Genomic DNA, 16,318 nt, shown 5'->3' with positions numbered 1-16,318 from the left:
AGTATGGCTGAGAACAACTGGGTATGAGAAATAGAGATATTGTATGTAAAGCTCAGGTAATTATCCGCTGTGATGTCCACATTCAAAAGCCGCGGTGGAAGATGAAAGGAAGCTGCTCACACTTGAAGTCTAAAGTAAGGCTTTGTATAGGTAAATGTCTGTTTTGCTCCTCTCTGTTGCCAGTAGATTCACCGTATATTCAGCTCGCTGAAGTTCTGTATTTTTCTCATGGACCCCTTTAGAGGAAAACCACCTGTAGTGCACAGGTTGTTGACACCTTTCACGCTTGAAGAAGCAACAGTGCATCAGTAAGAGGGACTGGGTCATTACTGAACTGTCAATGAGCTCCACCTAGAGAAGGTTCAAATGTCATTAACGGAAGTTTTTATCATTTCAACAAGATTTTTATTAAATGAAACCCAGTTTTGTACCATTTACTGCTGGCAATATTCCATTCAATGTTTGACATTCTGCAAATGTTTCTATTTCATTGTGACTTGCTGAGTTCGCCCTTTCTGCTGCTGGATTCAAATTGTGTACCCACGCACAAGGGATTTACAGGGATGGATGCATGTACGCACTGAACGAGATGCGGAAAACAAAAGCCAGCACGATGCATAGATTTCACACTCGAGCTTTGGTTCACTATTACTGTGTCACAACACAACGTCTTCTTAAGTCTTCAATATCATAACTATGTGATGATGAATGCTCTCACTCCACTTCTCTTTGGCTCTGCTGTAAACATACACCAGATGTTGCAGACATTTGCCTTTTATGCATCTAGCAGATAGTTAAATGCGCCACTAAATTCTAACTTTTGGCTGCTATTCGGTGCATCGAAGATAGCGTACAGCTGCAACTGAAAATGAATAAAGTTGGGGTCAGAAAACCAAAATGACAAGCTGAAAAGACACTATAAAGCTAAAGTCTGTGGGTTCATGACTATGAGCAGCATATTTCACATACACATAGCAATATGTTCTACTGTTAACATAAAAATACTGATTATAGCGGGTACTAGACACCCCCACTGACTGACAAGTGATCTCTAGAGAGCGTGCATTGCTAATTAACACCACTTTACAAAGACTCGTGGTTCAAAAATAGATGAAAAGCATGTCCAACAGAAACCCATCTGAAGAAGCCAGTCGTGTTCGCTGAATGTTGTGAGTGGCCAGATGGAGCAGACACAGAGATGGAGTTAGTTAAACCAGGAATGAAGGGAGAGGCTGGTACGGGTGGCAGAGACAGCAGGACAGGAGGGAGGAGTCTGCCTGTGTGTGTGTGTGTGTGTACATATAGATGTGTGAGTGTGAGAGATAGCAAGACACACACACATATGCAGGGCCGCTCTTTGCATCAATCTTGTGGCTCAGCGTGTGTGTGTGTATGCATGTGTGCGCCACTTGCTTGCGTAGGTGTGGGTGAATCCATCTGTGCACGACTCTGTGTGTGTGTGTGTGTGTGATGAATTAGTGATGGCAGCTGGTGGAGCGGTGTGATCCCTCAGCGGTGGTGACAGCAGCTGTTAGTGGTGCTGTCTCCGCCCAGCCAGACTGACTGGGTCCTCTTCATCAAACACACCGGCTCATTAATGCTGCAGGGCCCGGTGCCACGGCGCACCGCCCCACCCGAGAACCCGGCAGCACCAGAGCTGGGGAAGGGGAGCGGGCCGGCTGGGGGTGAGTGGATGTGTCATGGGTCTCAGGTTGTGCACGTGGACCTGTAAGCATATGTGCATCTAAGCCAGAGTAAATGTGTGTGTGTGTGTGTGTGTGTGTGTGTGTGTGTGTGTGTGTATGTCTCTTTGCCCCGCGTAGACATTTTTTGCATTTCTGCATATGCCGCGTCTGCCAATCTGTCATTTTGCAAGTCTGCATGTGTGTTTTGGCGCATGCGTCACTAAGCCGCTGACAAGCAACAAGAACCCTGCCTGTCAGGTCCGACTGCTGAGACAGTCTGCTATCACACCCCTCACCTGCTCCTCCTGGAAACCGATGCTGACAGTTATGGATGGTGCAAATGAGACAAGCAAGTGTGAACGATGTCCTGAAAAACGCATATGCGCGTTTGTACGTGTGAGGGAAACATTTGCAAAAATGCTTACAACGTCGTTGTGTCTGCATGTGGGTGCGTTTACGACTCTGTGTGCATGTGAGTGAAAGAGACAGTAGCAGGGCCAGCTGGTTAAGCAGCAGGTGTGTCTGTAGATACCTGTAGGTAGGTGATTCTGTTCTGGACCAGATCCGACAGGTCTTTAGCTTCCTTCATTCTCCACTCGCCCACTCCGTCCGCCTGGCTGAGGTAGTACAGGTCTGTCATGATGGACCTGCCAACACAGACACAATTCAAAACTTCGATTATTTAAATAACAAGCTGAAGAGGCACTGAGTGCCACAAACTCTGTCGGGTGCTTGGGTGTTGTTTTAATGTTTGTAATACAATGCAAAAATAGCAGCATATTCTCCAGATTTAGGCCAAATCTGGAGAATAGATGAGTATAAATACATTAAGGACGACTTGACTAGATGATGAAATATGTGGCCTTATGTCCACAATAAACACATCGACGACTTGCACTTAATTCCCATAGTAGCCGTTTAATTTGTGGCAAGGATTCAGTAACGAGTTCGTGGTCATGATGCAATTAAAAGGGCAACTTGTTGGGAAGCCAGAGAGACAGAAATGTCAAAAAACTGTTTACTACAGTGACCTCAGCAGTTACATCGCGCGTGTGTGTGTAAGTGTGTGTGCGCTACAAAAAAAAAGCTATTTACAGATTTCTACATACACAATCACACACAAAAATTCTACACACACATTTCAGATACTGTGTTAAGTCAATTGAAACTCAGTGTGCAAGAGAAAAATGTGTCTTAGTACACACACATGCATGCACGCACACACACACACACACACACACACACACACACACACACACACACATACACACACACACACACACACACACACACACACACACACACACACACACAGGTTCCTGTTAACCACCTGAGATGGAGAGTGTGATCAGGACATGTGTTACTGGGCTTTTTGACCGTGGCTGCTTGTGAATATGTGAAGCGTCTTACTGCTGCCAGTGTTGGTGTTTATCTGGGTTTATTCAGGGCAACTGGATTTTGGATGAGAATGATTATCCTCAGGCCTTCAGATCGGATCACACCGTCCTCTGTCTGCTTTTGGATCAGGGCTCTCTTTTTTGGGAAAACATATTTATGCGTGTTGGGTTCAGGTACGCAGTATTCTCGGGTATTCTCTCCATTGCAGATTGGCTTCCATAATCCTGGTTGTACGAGACCATTGAGACCATTGAGACCATTGAAAATCAATGAGCAGGACATTCCCTCCTGGTTAATTTATCTATAAACAGTTTCTGACTGCTTCAAGACCAGATCAATATCAAAACATAAGTGTACATATATTGTCCTTGTCAATACTACCCAGCCTTCCTTGACTATGCAGATGAGTTCCAGTCAACACAATCTCCACTAAGTGAACTTGCATATTTTATATATCTCACACTACATACTTGCATATCTTGTCTGCTGCCTTATTTTTGAGTAGATTTTTAAGTCGACCCCCTCTTTTCTGTCACGCTGGACCAACGACAACACTGTATTTCTCATTGTCTAGCTCTTTTTTGGATTAAGTCTGCCATCTACAAGCCTCTGACAGAATTTGTGTCCATGTCACACGCTGCCGAATATCCTGACCATCCACTTAAAACACGGCCAAGAGCTCTGATATATGCAGCTAAGGGCAGATGCAAACACATCACACACACTCTCTCTCTCTCTCACACACACACACTTATGCAAGCTTAATTTATTACTCACTTCTTTGACCCAAATCAGTCACATCCTGTGTGACTGAGAGCTCTTATGCAAATATTCAGCAGCGCTTGCACGCACGCACACACACAAAGCAGAAAAAGGCAGCACGTTCCATTTTAACAGTGCAGCAGGGTGAATAGCGCCTTTCTCCACGACTGAGACAGTATCATTACTCATTGTCCCATTTTGAAGCTGGAACCACAACGTGTGAATGGATGTCAAATTCTGTTCCGGGGGAGCACAGGGGAGCCATCAGCGACCCTCTGCGGGAAGGAAAGGCAAACCTGGCTGGCCGCAAAACTTAACAAGACAGAATCAACAGACAAGCCCTGAGGGATTTGGCAGCAAGACAAGGGAACGCCACATTTCCACAAAGTCCTGCACTCCCGTACATATTGTGGGTGTGCATCCCCGTGTCTGTATGTAGTAGTGTGTGGTCTTGGGCATACGGGAAGCCTGTGGGCTTCCCCGGTGCTTCTGATGGGCTCAAACGGTAGCCACTGAGGCTGCAGCAGCTGGGATTGGCAGCAGAGCGTAGCTTTCCTGAGTATTGATGCTGCACCAATGGGAGAGCAATTACAAGGTCTTAGGTTACATTACGGTGAGAATGACACCAGGCCATGTAAGACAGAGGGAGGAGAGACAAAGGGTCCTCTTTCACTGGTCTATAGACAAATAGTGGGCTGCAAGCATGTGCATTTGTCTCTTCCCTAAGAGTTCATTGAATAGCTGACTGTAGTTTTGGACTGCTGATAAAACTATAAATAAAGATATTTGAAAATGTCACCATGAGCTGACTTTGTTGACATTTTACAGACTAAATGATCAAAAAAACAAACAAGCAAAATAATCCGTGATCAAACTAATTGACAGTTTGAGGACTTAAATCGGTGGATCAAGATCATTTGATCGATTTAGTTGAAAATAATCTCACCTCAAGGTGTATTTATTAGCCCCTCGAGAGCTTTCAATCACACTGTCAGCTTCACCAGCAGATGGAGTTTGACCTGCTGTCATGGAAAACTTTCATGTCACTGCTCTGAGTATCTTTCCACTTTGAACCTCAGACTGTTAATTCCCGTTGGAGGCATGTGAACGCTGAGCCATTGTGCAAATATCTGTCAGCTTTCCCACGTTTTCTTTCACGTCATGTCAAACTTGTGAAACTGGAATCTCTCCATTATGCACTTTTTTAATGTGCAACATTTTTATTTAACTTGAGAAATTTTTCGACGCGAGCACCTCACCCCCTTCCTGAGCGGAATTTAAATGAGGGAGCGGTGCATTTATTCGAGTCAAGCATTTCATTGCTCTTTCCACCTCTGCCTCTATCTGTGCTGGCTCTCCCAGCCTTTGCCTGCAGCCCGTACAGAGAAACACAGACGGAAAGTGAATGCATGTGAAAGTCTGTGGCTACATGTGTATGTGTGTGCGCGCGGGGTGAGGAATCAGTCTTTGGAAAGCTGCTTAGGCGGCGATGACTAAGACAATGGGCCCTGTAAGCCACTTCAGCAGGATTACTATGAACCACTTGGCTAAGTGACGCCAGGCCTTTCTTCATTCAGCTGTGTGGAAGCCGTCCATCCCGATGACAGGGAGGGTTTGACCTTTGCCCCTTGTTTCTCAGCAACCGCTGCAAGTGATGCTTTCAAGTTCTCCTGCAAATACCCTCGCTTCAACTTTTGACATCATCAGTAGCTGGTAAAGAGCAGCCTGTGAGCCTCTAATCAACACTCAACGCATCTACAGAGGAGAAATGGGACAAGCTTACAAACAGCGGTACACTTAGTGCCAGGAGCTGTTTCTTATGTGGAAGACCATTAGCACCGCAGACATCTATTCACCTTCAGCTAATGATTAATCTGCTCGGTCTTCTGTTTGCTTAAATGTTTAGTCTTAAAGATGACACAATCTGAATTTGATTAGGTGGAAACACAGAACACTTTAAAAGTTACCCACATGATGAATCAGTGATCAAAATGATTTATTCTTTGTCGGTTCAGTTCTGACACACATGTAACAAAGTCAAGCTGCGTCAGGCTTTAAGTTTTACTTTAAGATCATCATTAGAAGGAGGTAGAGGTGTTAGCAACACCAAATAACATATATGACGATTTCCTGCATGTTCAGGCGACTGTAGCCCACCTCTCCTGGTGTCCCAGGTCCTGCAGGAGCGTGTCAGCATACTTCTGCCTCTCGCTGGGCTCAACGCTGGACAATTTCTTCACCTCGCTGCGAACAAAATACCAGAACTCCTTAACGCCGTTCTCCACCTTCCTCCGCAGCTCCTCCTGAGTGGGCCCAGGGCCTGCAAGGTGGTGGTGATGGGGGGGGGTTAAAAGAGGACAGCTCACATGAAAACATGACAAAGATACTCAGCTGGCATGACATTTGAGGCACAGGTATCATCCACAACAACAAATCGATGACGTTAACTTTACAGCGCCTCCATGGGAAGGCAGCTGGGAGGAACACAGGGGAAAAGGATGCCAAGAGGTCTTTAGCAATCTAGGAGTATTAGATTATGTGATGGCACTAAACAAGGTTTTGGAATATAACCATGAAATCTTCCTCTTTCATACTTTGTCCCTGGGTGTTGCTTTGACCTCATTGAGGAGCACTTGATCGCTGTTTTTGTGCCTCATGGCTCTCTCTCTCATGTTTTTTCTCACACAGTCCTAACAACAGGAAAGGAACTCTATACCCCACCCGAGCTAAACAATGTGGAGTAACCCACATGGATAACACAGCTGCCTGCTCTGGTTTCTGCGGAGAGAAACAATCACCAAAAAAAAAATCGAGGAAAGGGAAGGACAGCCTCAAGCGGGAGGAGGTGGTGGAGAGGGAAAAGCGCTCTTTTTTACCCTCCTATCTCGCACTCTCTTCTCTTCTCACTCCCTCCCTTGGTGGAAAAAAGCTGGAGGGTATTTTTAGCTTTTTCTTCCCCTGCGGCAAGATGGAAAGGCTGACCTCGTGCTGCCCTCCACGCTCACATGTCCTTCTTTATTTTCTCTGTCTGTCTCTTTTCCCCTCTCTCTCTCTCTCTCACTCTCTCTCCCATTCTGCCACTGGGGCATTCACAACGCTTCCACTTCATTCACACATTTCCCCGCTCACCTGACAGCTTCCCTGCCCCTCTGACCACTGCTTAGAGTGGCAAATACACACATAACCCTGGCCGTTGCCCGGACGGTGCGGCTCTGCCATCATCGCTCCTGAGCTACAGCAGGTTTAAAGCTGGACTAGGCTGAGATTCTCGCTTCAGGCGAAGGCTCACAAGAGCCTTTGACTTTGTTTTATACCATATATAGTCAACCCCTGTGCCGTCAAAATCAATCCTTTCATATTTCCAAGGCCTGTGCCAAATCCTTTCCTGCAACCTTTCAGACAGCCCTGCCCTGTTTACCATCTCCAGTGAGTTTCTGGAGGCTCTGGATCTTCTTTGTGGCTCTGGTTAACTGGTCCTCCAGGGAGCGCAGTCTCACTGCAGCCTGGGACCCGGCTTCTGCCTGACCCTCTGGTATCCTGGGGGGTGGAAGACACAAGGAGAGAGAGGATGCAACGGATGAGCATGGGAGCATGTGCACATTGACAGCAGGAAGAGTGCGCAAACATGTCCAACTGTGCAGATACACTGTGCTGGAATTGTACATTTTTCAATTTTTCTTGCAAAATTCCTTTAAGTAATGGAAAAAAAAAAAAAAACATTAAAATTGCTGACTAAGCATCTGGTTCAGCTCTAGCTCAATGTAAAATTACTGGATAACCTGTAAAAACATGATTACAACAGTATGAGATTGTCACAGTACAATCACAGTATATAACGTTACACACAGAGTATTATCATCATCAGTTACAATAACCCTTAAAGGAATGAAAACTGAAGGGGAACAAATGCTTTATTCTAATTTATGTTCTTTGGACTCAATACTGTAGATAAGGAAATGCACATGCAATGAAAACTGTCAATTATCATACGACCATCTGCAACCCTAATGACAAGATTACACTTGATCTTTCCAGTGCAAAACAAACTGAACAAGAGGACCGAGATCAGACTGATTTCGACTCACTTTGGTCTTTTAGCACCAGGAATGAGTTTGTTTTCTTCTTCACCTCAACAACAACCATTCCTACACCGGACTGGATGGACATACCACACTTGGACGGCTGTTATTAATCTTTGCTCATGGTTTTCAGTTTGGAAAAACATGACGGCTGTTGTGTTGTGAAATTCCTCTCACATCATCCAAAATCTGTGTCTGGCTGAATCTGTGTGGACAACACTTTGTTTAAATCGTCATTAAGGAGGTGCGGGAGTTTGGAGAAGCAGTGGGGGTGTCTGCTGCTCAGTCTGATCTGTACTGTATCTTACTGGGGTGACTCCATTCTCATTTGGGTGTTGCCAGACTTGAGAGCTGCAGTGAAAACTGAGCTGTGACGGCTGGCGTCTTTAAGCATTCACTAGTGAAAATTCCATTTCATTCCCTGAGACACCACAATGGAGCCTCCTGGGGCCCCGTCCCCGTTTATTTATTTTAAGCTCAAAAAGGACTCAAAGTGCTGGATCATTTCCCACGTTTGTTAGGTCCAGCCCATCTACTTCTGTACAATACAGCCAAACATTGTATCCAATGACTAGTCGATTCACTGAGTGTCAAATTATGGGAACAAGTAGCGGTTAGATGCCATTTCTTTGTGACTTTGTTTTAAAAACTGTACAAAAAAAGAAGAAATTACTATTCTCTTTGACTGTTTGATGGCTCTAAGGATGAGTGCCTTTTGTGCCAAGGCCTTCCTTCATTCAGCTGTGTGGGAATCCACTACAGTGACTCTGCAGTGGATACAAATTGAATTTAGTGGAGGAAAATAGATAAGTGAAAACACACTGCGATAACATTAACTTGCCAATTAAAAAAATAAAACTACGTCAAAGCCATTCAAGTGCAGTAAACAGATTAAATATAATTTGTTACTGTACTTTGGCCATTTATCTGCAGCCGCAGTGGAAATTCCCTTTCATTATTACTGTATGCTGATTGGTGCTGCAGTGGCCACAGTGGCCTGTTCTTTTTTATTTGTGTGAAGTGGGACTAAAAAGACCCATTGTCAAACCAAACATGCACATGGCTCCCAAACAACTAATCATTCTCTTCCACTGGCATCCGGGCATGAATCGGCTATACGGTTTGTGTGGCTTTTTCTTAATAAAATGCAAACACGCGTGACTGAGATCTGTGCTGAAAAGCATCAAACTTAAAAGGCTCTGAAAATTTCTGGCCGATAATCTCGCAAAGTCTAATTGCTCATTATAGTTGAAATGATGTTCGGGCAGCCTTTAAGTTCATTTAATGTTTTCCACATTAATGTAATAAGCTACTTGCAAGTGGAAACATGTAAAGTGATCTGTGTGAAAAATGCATGTTTTCACTGTTTGGTCAATTATGACTCCCTGATAAGATATAAATAGGGCTCACAGCTCTGTGTCGATGAACTATGAATAGCTGCTGCATGCACGTAATAGAAACACAACCAAGCACTTGGACATGCTCAAAACATGTATTTCAAGTCAGCCAAGGAGAAAAAAGAACTTCCAGTGACATTACACCAAATCAATTCCTCTACATAAAACCATTAAAAATGGAATATGTTCGAATGCACAGGGGCATTGGTGAAGTGCTGCAAAGGCCACGTTAATGAGTCATCAAGGCATGCAAACTCAATTTGCTCGCTGAGTGAGGAACATCAGTCGCTGGCAGGCATAAAGATGAGACTTTTAAAGTTGCAACAGCCCTTCTTGCTGCACAACTCCCCCTTCGCTGTTCGAGCCTCGGCCCCTGAGAAGCCCTGGCCTCCCACTTCACTGAGCACTAACTGAGCATTGTGCTTCAAAGTCATGGAAATAACTGAGGAGAAAAGGGAGGATGTGTTAACTCCTGCATTATGTAACCTTGTGATGGATAAGAATAATCCTTTCCATACCTTTGTGGCATCATGGGTATTTATTTGTATGTCTTAAATTACTGCTTCCTCTCTATGTGAAATCTGTGGTGTGCCGCTTTTTTTTGCTGTCTGACATATTTTGAAATAAGACCCAGGTGTATTTCCTTTCCAAGTATCAACTCTCCGATCTGTTCTCACAGCTAAGTCTGTTCAAACAATCCTCAGCAGGATTTCTCAAAGGCCACACCCCAACCTGCTAGTTACACCACTGTACAGGAAGCAGGACTATTTCCTAGTGACATCATTTCCCAAGGGTTTTAAGTGGTGCTAAAACTGTAACATGATATCTCCTTGAACAAGGCAGAGGAAATAGGCCAGATCAGCACAGGCTAATGAATAGCGACGCGGTACAGAGGTTAGCTAACGTGCTCCAGAGAGACGTAAACTGCTGAGACACATTGCTGGTGCAGGCAAAACACAAGCATCCCCAACAAAGATATGTAGATATAAAATATATCCAAACACTCAGCGGTATCAAAACCCACAGACACCCACACGCACAGGAAGGAGGCAAACACCGTACGCAAATACACAAATGATCCCTGACGGTATCTCTGGAGGACCCGAAGCGGAGACTAGACGCAGCAGCTGGATTTAACAGCGTCTTAATCAAACGATACAGGAGAGGTAACAGATGAGAAAAACTCTGACTCAAGGGAGGGGGGGGCGGAAAGGTGGGGGGAGATACTGCGGAGTGAAAGACAAGCTATGAAAGCAGAGGGTGATGAGCCCCACCGGCACTAAGCACTGAGCCGGAAAGCAGGTGAGGTTCAGCATCTATGCCCGTTTCCTCTGAAACGCGGCCCCAGCTGTCGCTCCATCGGCTCCTGCCCCTGCACCCGCTAACCATGGAGTTCACCGGGTGATCAGAGCCGGGCGGAGCAGTTTGAACGGCGGGCGCCTTGACGGCACTACGGCGCATACATATTTCTGTGGTATCATTTAATGTACTGTGACTTCAAAAGAAAAGCCCATGTGCTGACCTGAGGAGCCATACATATGGATGGAGATGCAAAGTGTTCTGGGAGATGAAAGCAGACTACATGGAGGCAATTTGCCTTTACACTGTTCCTATACTGTGTGTGTGGATACTGTACATGTTCATAACCTGTGCATGAAACACTCATGTTAGAGCCTTTCTGGGAACTCACTCGATGTTAAACCAAACCACTTGACTCCAATAAGTCAAGCTTATAAACCACAGCAATGTGGCAGAGGGGAAAGGAAGTAAACACTACAGATGAATGGAAAAGTCTGCCATAACCAAGAAAACCTGCTACGCCTGCTCAGAAATCAGTTTGAAAGACCTCTGTGAGATAACAATGAGAACGATGCCATCGCCATACGTTCACTGACTGTACTGTACATGCACTACAGTAGATGTATGTACTACAGTAGATGTATGTACTACAGTAGATGTATGTACTACAGTAGATGTATGTATCTGCTGGAAAGTTTCTGCAGTGTGTCGAATGAGGTAATCTTGTTCCCTTCCTTTGCTGTGTCCATGTCGCGTCCGCTGACTTGGACGGCTTGATTCCACGTAAACTGATTCTGAATGGTGCATTCCTGCCTCACATGCTTCAGCGCCTCCACAGCCAGCCAGCTCCGCTCTGTGGCCTGTTTGACAGAGATGTCCTGACTACAGACAGACACAATGGTGTGTGTGTGGTAGTGGACCGTCCCCCTCTGGGCCTGAACGACGGCCCGGTCGATGGGAGTTCAGGTCTGGAAGTGGCAGCGGCATCTGTTTGGTGGGTTAAAACCATTATATGATAAATGAGTCGTCTCACTGTGTCTTTATAAATGGGTGAACCAAACTCCACGTCTGATTTTTACATTGAGAACACACGCATGTGCCCAAATGAGGCTAATACATGCAAACAGTATGACGTGTGGGCAAGATTTTGGTGCAATGGCTGTGGTCTCCACAACTCTTTTCACCCCCTAGTACTCATTTTCCATTTCCTCCTTGCTGCTCTTTACTTGGCGCCATCCATCATGCTCCCCTCCTCCTCCTTTGCCTCTTCTGCATCGCCCTCGTCCCTCCCTGCACCCCTCTGTTGGCATGCCTAGGGGATCGATCAGGTCCTCATCGCTCAGCCCAGCTGTCACTCGCACCCCTCGCCGCCTCCGATGTCACACCATCAGGCTGGCGCATGTCATTGTCTCTGCAGGGGCCGTGGCTTCGTGCCCGAGGTGACTGACAGCTGCAGAGAGGGCGGAGCCAGACAGACTGAGCGACTCGACCTCGTGCTCACCTCTCATTAATGCTGCTGGGTGATTGGTAGGTTGGCACGCTGCCTGTCACTCAAATCACTCAGGAGCGGCCCGCAAACGGAACCGCTGGACTGAATCTGTGGGCCAGCCAGGTGATACTAATTTGAATCTGAGCGTTGATTGATAGATTAATTGATTTCACATGACTATTCCGTTCTAAAAATAATGAAAGGTTCAGGAACAATTGGCAAAACATGATTAGCACTGTGTACAGAATCCACTGAGTAGGTTGAACAACAATCTTCGTCTTCACAGTGATGCAACACAAACATGCAATTTGTGATGAAGAAAATCAAAATCCCGCGCACAAGGTTTCAGCATGACTATCACTCTCTATCACAAAGCAAATGAACAATGTGAACAAGATCCCTTCAGGTACATAATGAATGCACAATGCTGCCAAATAATGCGCTACACATCCATCTAGCGCCGCTGTGGCGTGATGGCACTAACCAAGTTAAATCCTACTCGGAACTATAAATCAATCGCAATGCAGCGGGTTTCTACCGCGCAACAACTCAACACAAAGGTGTAATAATGTCAGTTTTATGGCTTTAAGTCTCTCTGAGGCCACTCATAAAAAATGAATGCACTAATGCGAAGGTTAGATGCTCGGGATGGAACCTTCTTTATTACCTCATGACAGCGGAATGCCTGCTTCTGCTTCTTACACAACATTCAGACGTTCATGTTCTCCGTCCAAAGCTGCAGAACGTGTAAAGGCGGTGGATTGGGTTAGGCATGCGTTAAGCTGGTCGATCAGTGAGCTAGTGAGTTGTTAGATAGTCAGTCAGTCTGTGACAACCTGCCGGCGGGAGTCTGGCTCTGCGCCATACCTCCGTCAGCAGTTTGGTCGTGGAGGGAGGCAGAGGAGGAGGGAGGTGAAGAAGGAGTGAAACGAGGGACAGGAGGAGGTGATGGACGGATGGAGAAGGGAGGGGCTGTGGCAGGAATGATGGGCAGCTCACTAACAGCCTCTTTGCGTCTATTAGGGCACTAATATAAGGATAAGAGACACAACAGGAGGAGGCAGTGGTGGAGTTGTCTCTCTCTCCTGGGCCTCGATCTGACCAATGCATGCGCACACACACACACACGCACACACACAAGCAGAAAGAGACAAAACTGAACAGAGGACAAACCAACCCGTGTCTCTGTTGATAGCTCATAAAGCTTAACCTCAGCAAGCCAGTTGCCTGCTTTTGGCTTGCTGTGCTGGATACTTAGCCGAAGCTTAGAGGGACTTGAGAAGGCACTGTGGCGCTGCCCCAGTAAACAACTGTGGAGGCCTCGGTCCCAGATCAACAACAGAACTCAATAACAAGCAACAAGCGTGCAGTGTGTCGGGGACCCATCTGGACACTGGTCGACTGAAAGCTGCACTTGTTTTTTTTATGCCATGAATTCCACCTTTGTTTTTGAGCCAATTTTGAATAATTACAAAAGCAAGGGATTTAATCAGGGACCAGCTGTCTGAAGCAACGTGTGTTTTTATGTTAGTGTGCGCTGATGAGGGCCCCGCATCAAAGTGAATCTGAATATCACAGAGGAGCTGCAATAGCAACATCTGAAGCTCGGGTTCCCTGTTAATATGGCACACACCAGGACACACTACTGCAGTCCCCGCACATGTATGCACGCTCACAGACGCGCACACCCGAGCACAGGCCGAGTGTTTATGTGCAAAGAGAAAACACTGTCAGCATGCGGAGATAAGAGCAGAACCATCTGTCTCTCTATCACACATAGCTTGAATGTGTGAATGATGCTGTGTGGTTAATGGGCTCGTACAATGTGCTACTGTCTGCCAAAATAACACAATGAAATCTGGTGAGGTGTGTGACAATCCATCCATCTGTCTGTCACACAGAGCATCTCTGACATCGGCTTTTGATGAAACTCTGCAGCAACATTTGTTTAAGTGTACGCAGCGCAAGACGCTGATTTAATCAGATGCTGATTAAAATTTCACAAAAACGAAAGAAACAATCTCAGTGCCACATTCCGGCATCTGTAAAATTATTCTGATTGGACTACCAGGGAGCTACAGGCTGTATTTAATTGGTAGAATTTGCAGAAACTTTAGGGAATGATGCATTGCACCATAGTTTTTTTGAACTTGAAAAAAGTAAAGCACACTGACCAGGCAAGCAAAAGACGGCATCACATTTGTTTGCTCAACTATGTGCAAAATCTCAGACGCAGAAAGGAGAAAACTCTGGGAAATGATGCATTTTACCAAAAGCACTCCACATTTGATGTAACATACAATGGCCCTGACCTGCAAACACGGATCAAAATGCAGAACTTGCTAATGTGCCGCTCAGAAAAGCTAGGATGAGGATATGTTGAGCTGTGGATTATAGTAGAAAAGGAAGACGGTGATGAGTCAGCTGTTACTGTTGGTGAGGTTTGTTTCTGAAATACTCTGCTTACCTTTCATGAAGTACGTTCACTTGAACACTAACATCCAGATTTTTTGTGTTATCTCAGTTTTGACCATATCAGGGATATAATGTTTACACAGGAAGGAGAAACCTGGTCATTTGTATTGTGTACATATGAATTTAACAGCACCCAGGCTTCTGATTGTCTGAATGCAGGTCCTGCATGTCTTTCCACTCCTCGACATCAAGACCACACTATTACTTGTGTGCCGACTGAGTCACCCAAGTGGTTGATGATGAACCCACTTTGGTTTCTGGCTTCCTGGACTCTGTTGCATTTACCACTCGACTGGATTTGGCTTCTGTGTTTAATCACCGATAATGGAAACCAAGAGCATTAATACAGTTTATCCTCTGCATTACCGGTGTTGTGTCAGGCTTTCATCATTATATTGTTCATCAGATTTTTTTGTTTTACTGACTCACTACTGTTACATGACTAACGCTGCAATGATCAGAAACCTGGATCAGGTGTTGACATGTCGTTTCACAGCCGTCCAGCTAGCACAAGGGCTTATCCAGGTTTCTGAACTAGGTTATGATTTTATATGTTCAACCACATTAACAGGACTCAAGCGTGCATGTAAGCACAGGTATTTTGAGAAATAAATATTTGGTGTTGTTACAGTGAAGCACATCAGCTCAATAAGCATCCAGCCTGATGTTACCTGAGCGATTCGGCCATGCGCCGCAGGTCTTCATTCTGCTGCTTGAGCCGCTCTAGCTTGGCCAGGATCTTGGAGAGCTCCCGGCTGGACCGCTCCGGGTGCTCGCTGTCTCTCACCAAGTGACCTCCGATGTAGAAGAGGAGCGTGCCCCAGGCCAGCAGCACCAGGGTAATCCAACGCCATGAACCCGCCCAGGGCCGCATGGTTTAACCTCGCCCACCCAAAAATGCCTCTTGGTGTGCCTGTACACCCACTGACCTGCCGGCCTGCCTGCCGGATGTGCACACACACACACTCTGTGCCCCGTCACCACAAGTGCCACAGGGCCAATCTTGGCATCCGCATCGTTGCAGGGATGGTGTTCAGTAAATGACAGATGAAAGGGAGATGCGTGCGTTTGTGGTTCAGGAGTTTGTAGGAACAGTGGGTGTCTCTCCAGTGATCAACCAGCCTCTCCTGTGTGTGCTAAAGCATGGCTAGCACGCTCAGAAGTCTGTATTTTGGCGGCCCGGTTGGTGTCCTCTCCCCTCCACCCAGCTCCGTGTTGACCAGCTCGCCCCACACCGTCTTGCTTTTCCCTTCCTGTCCCGTGGGACTCGCTTATTCTGGTTGTGTCCTGAAGAAACCAAAAAAAAAAAAAGACAAAGAAGTTAGTTGAGCTTCTCGCAAAACATTTTGTCTGGCAAAACACTTTATGAGCTAGTTGTTCAAACAGATGCAAATTAAGATCATTGCAGAGCTCGGCCAGCAGGCTAGCTCGACAGACACACACCCCTGCAGAGGAGAGCAACGCCTGAGACATGCCTCACATAGTGCCATATAGAAACAGAGAGCACAGAACAGGGCAGACAGGTCGACAGACACAGCCAAGGTGCTGCACACTGGTCCCAGCATAACCCTGTCTCAGCAGCCTACAGGATTGATCAGCATGACACTGCAATTTGCATTTACATAGTGATGTGCAGTCCCTGCGCTATGCTGCATTGCTGTCGAGGCAGGACAGGGATGTTCCACTTTCCACGTCCTGCCTGCTTGCACATTACACACACAGACACACGCACGC

General features: G+C 46.0%; 1 protein-coding gene across 1 annotated transcript in view; it reads right to left on the bottom strand.

The window, feature by feature from the left end:
• Positions 1 to 16,318, bottom strand: part of fut8b (fucosyltransferase 8b (alpha (1,6) fucosyltransferase)) — an 80,194-nt gene that overhangs the window by 19,301 nt on the left and 44,575 nt on the right. Inside the window, exons 2-5 of the mRNA XM_076755687.1 lie at positions 15,256 to 15,871; positions 7,264 to 7,382; positions 6,003 to 6,165; positions 2,218 to 2,332 (exon numbers count right to left, since the gene is read on the bottom strand). Of these exons, the coding sequence (XP_076611802.1) occupies positions 2,218 to 2,332; positions 6,003 to 6,165; positions 7,264 to 7,382; positions 15,256 to 15,458 (600 nt within the window). The 5' untranslated portion in view covers positions 15,459 to 15,871. The remainder of the gene's footprint in view (positions 1 to 2,217; positions 2,333 to 6,002; positions 6,166 to 7,263; positions 7,383 to 15,255; positions 15,872 to 16,318) is intronic.

Source organism: Chaetodon auriga, chromosome 18 (genome assembly GCF_051107435.1).
Source record: "Chaetodon auriga isolate fChaAug3 chromosome 18, fChaAug3.hap1, whole genome shotgun sequence".
Classification (NCBI taxonomy): Eukaryota; Metazoa; Chordata; class Actinopteri; order Chaetodontiformes; family Chaetodontidae; genus Chaetodon; species Chaetodon auriga.
This window is presented reverse-complemented; position numbering and strand designations above follow the sequence as displayed.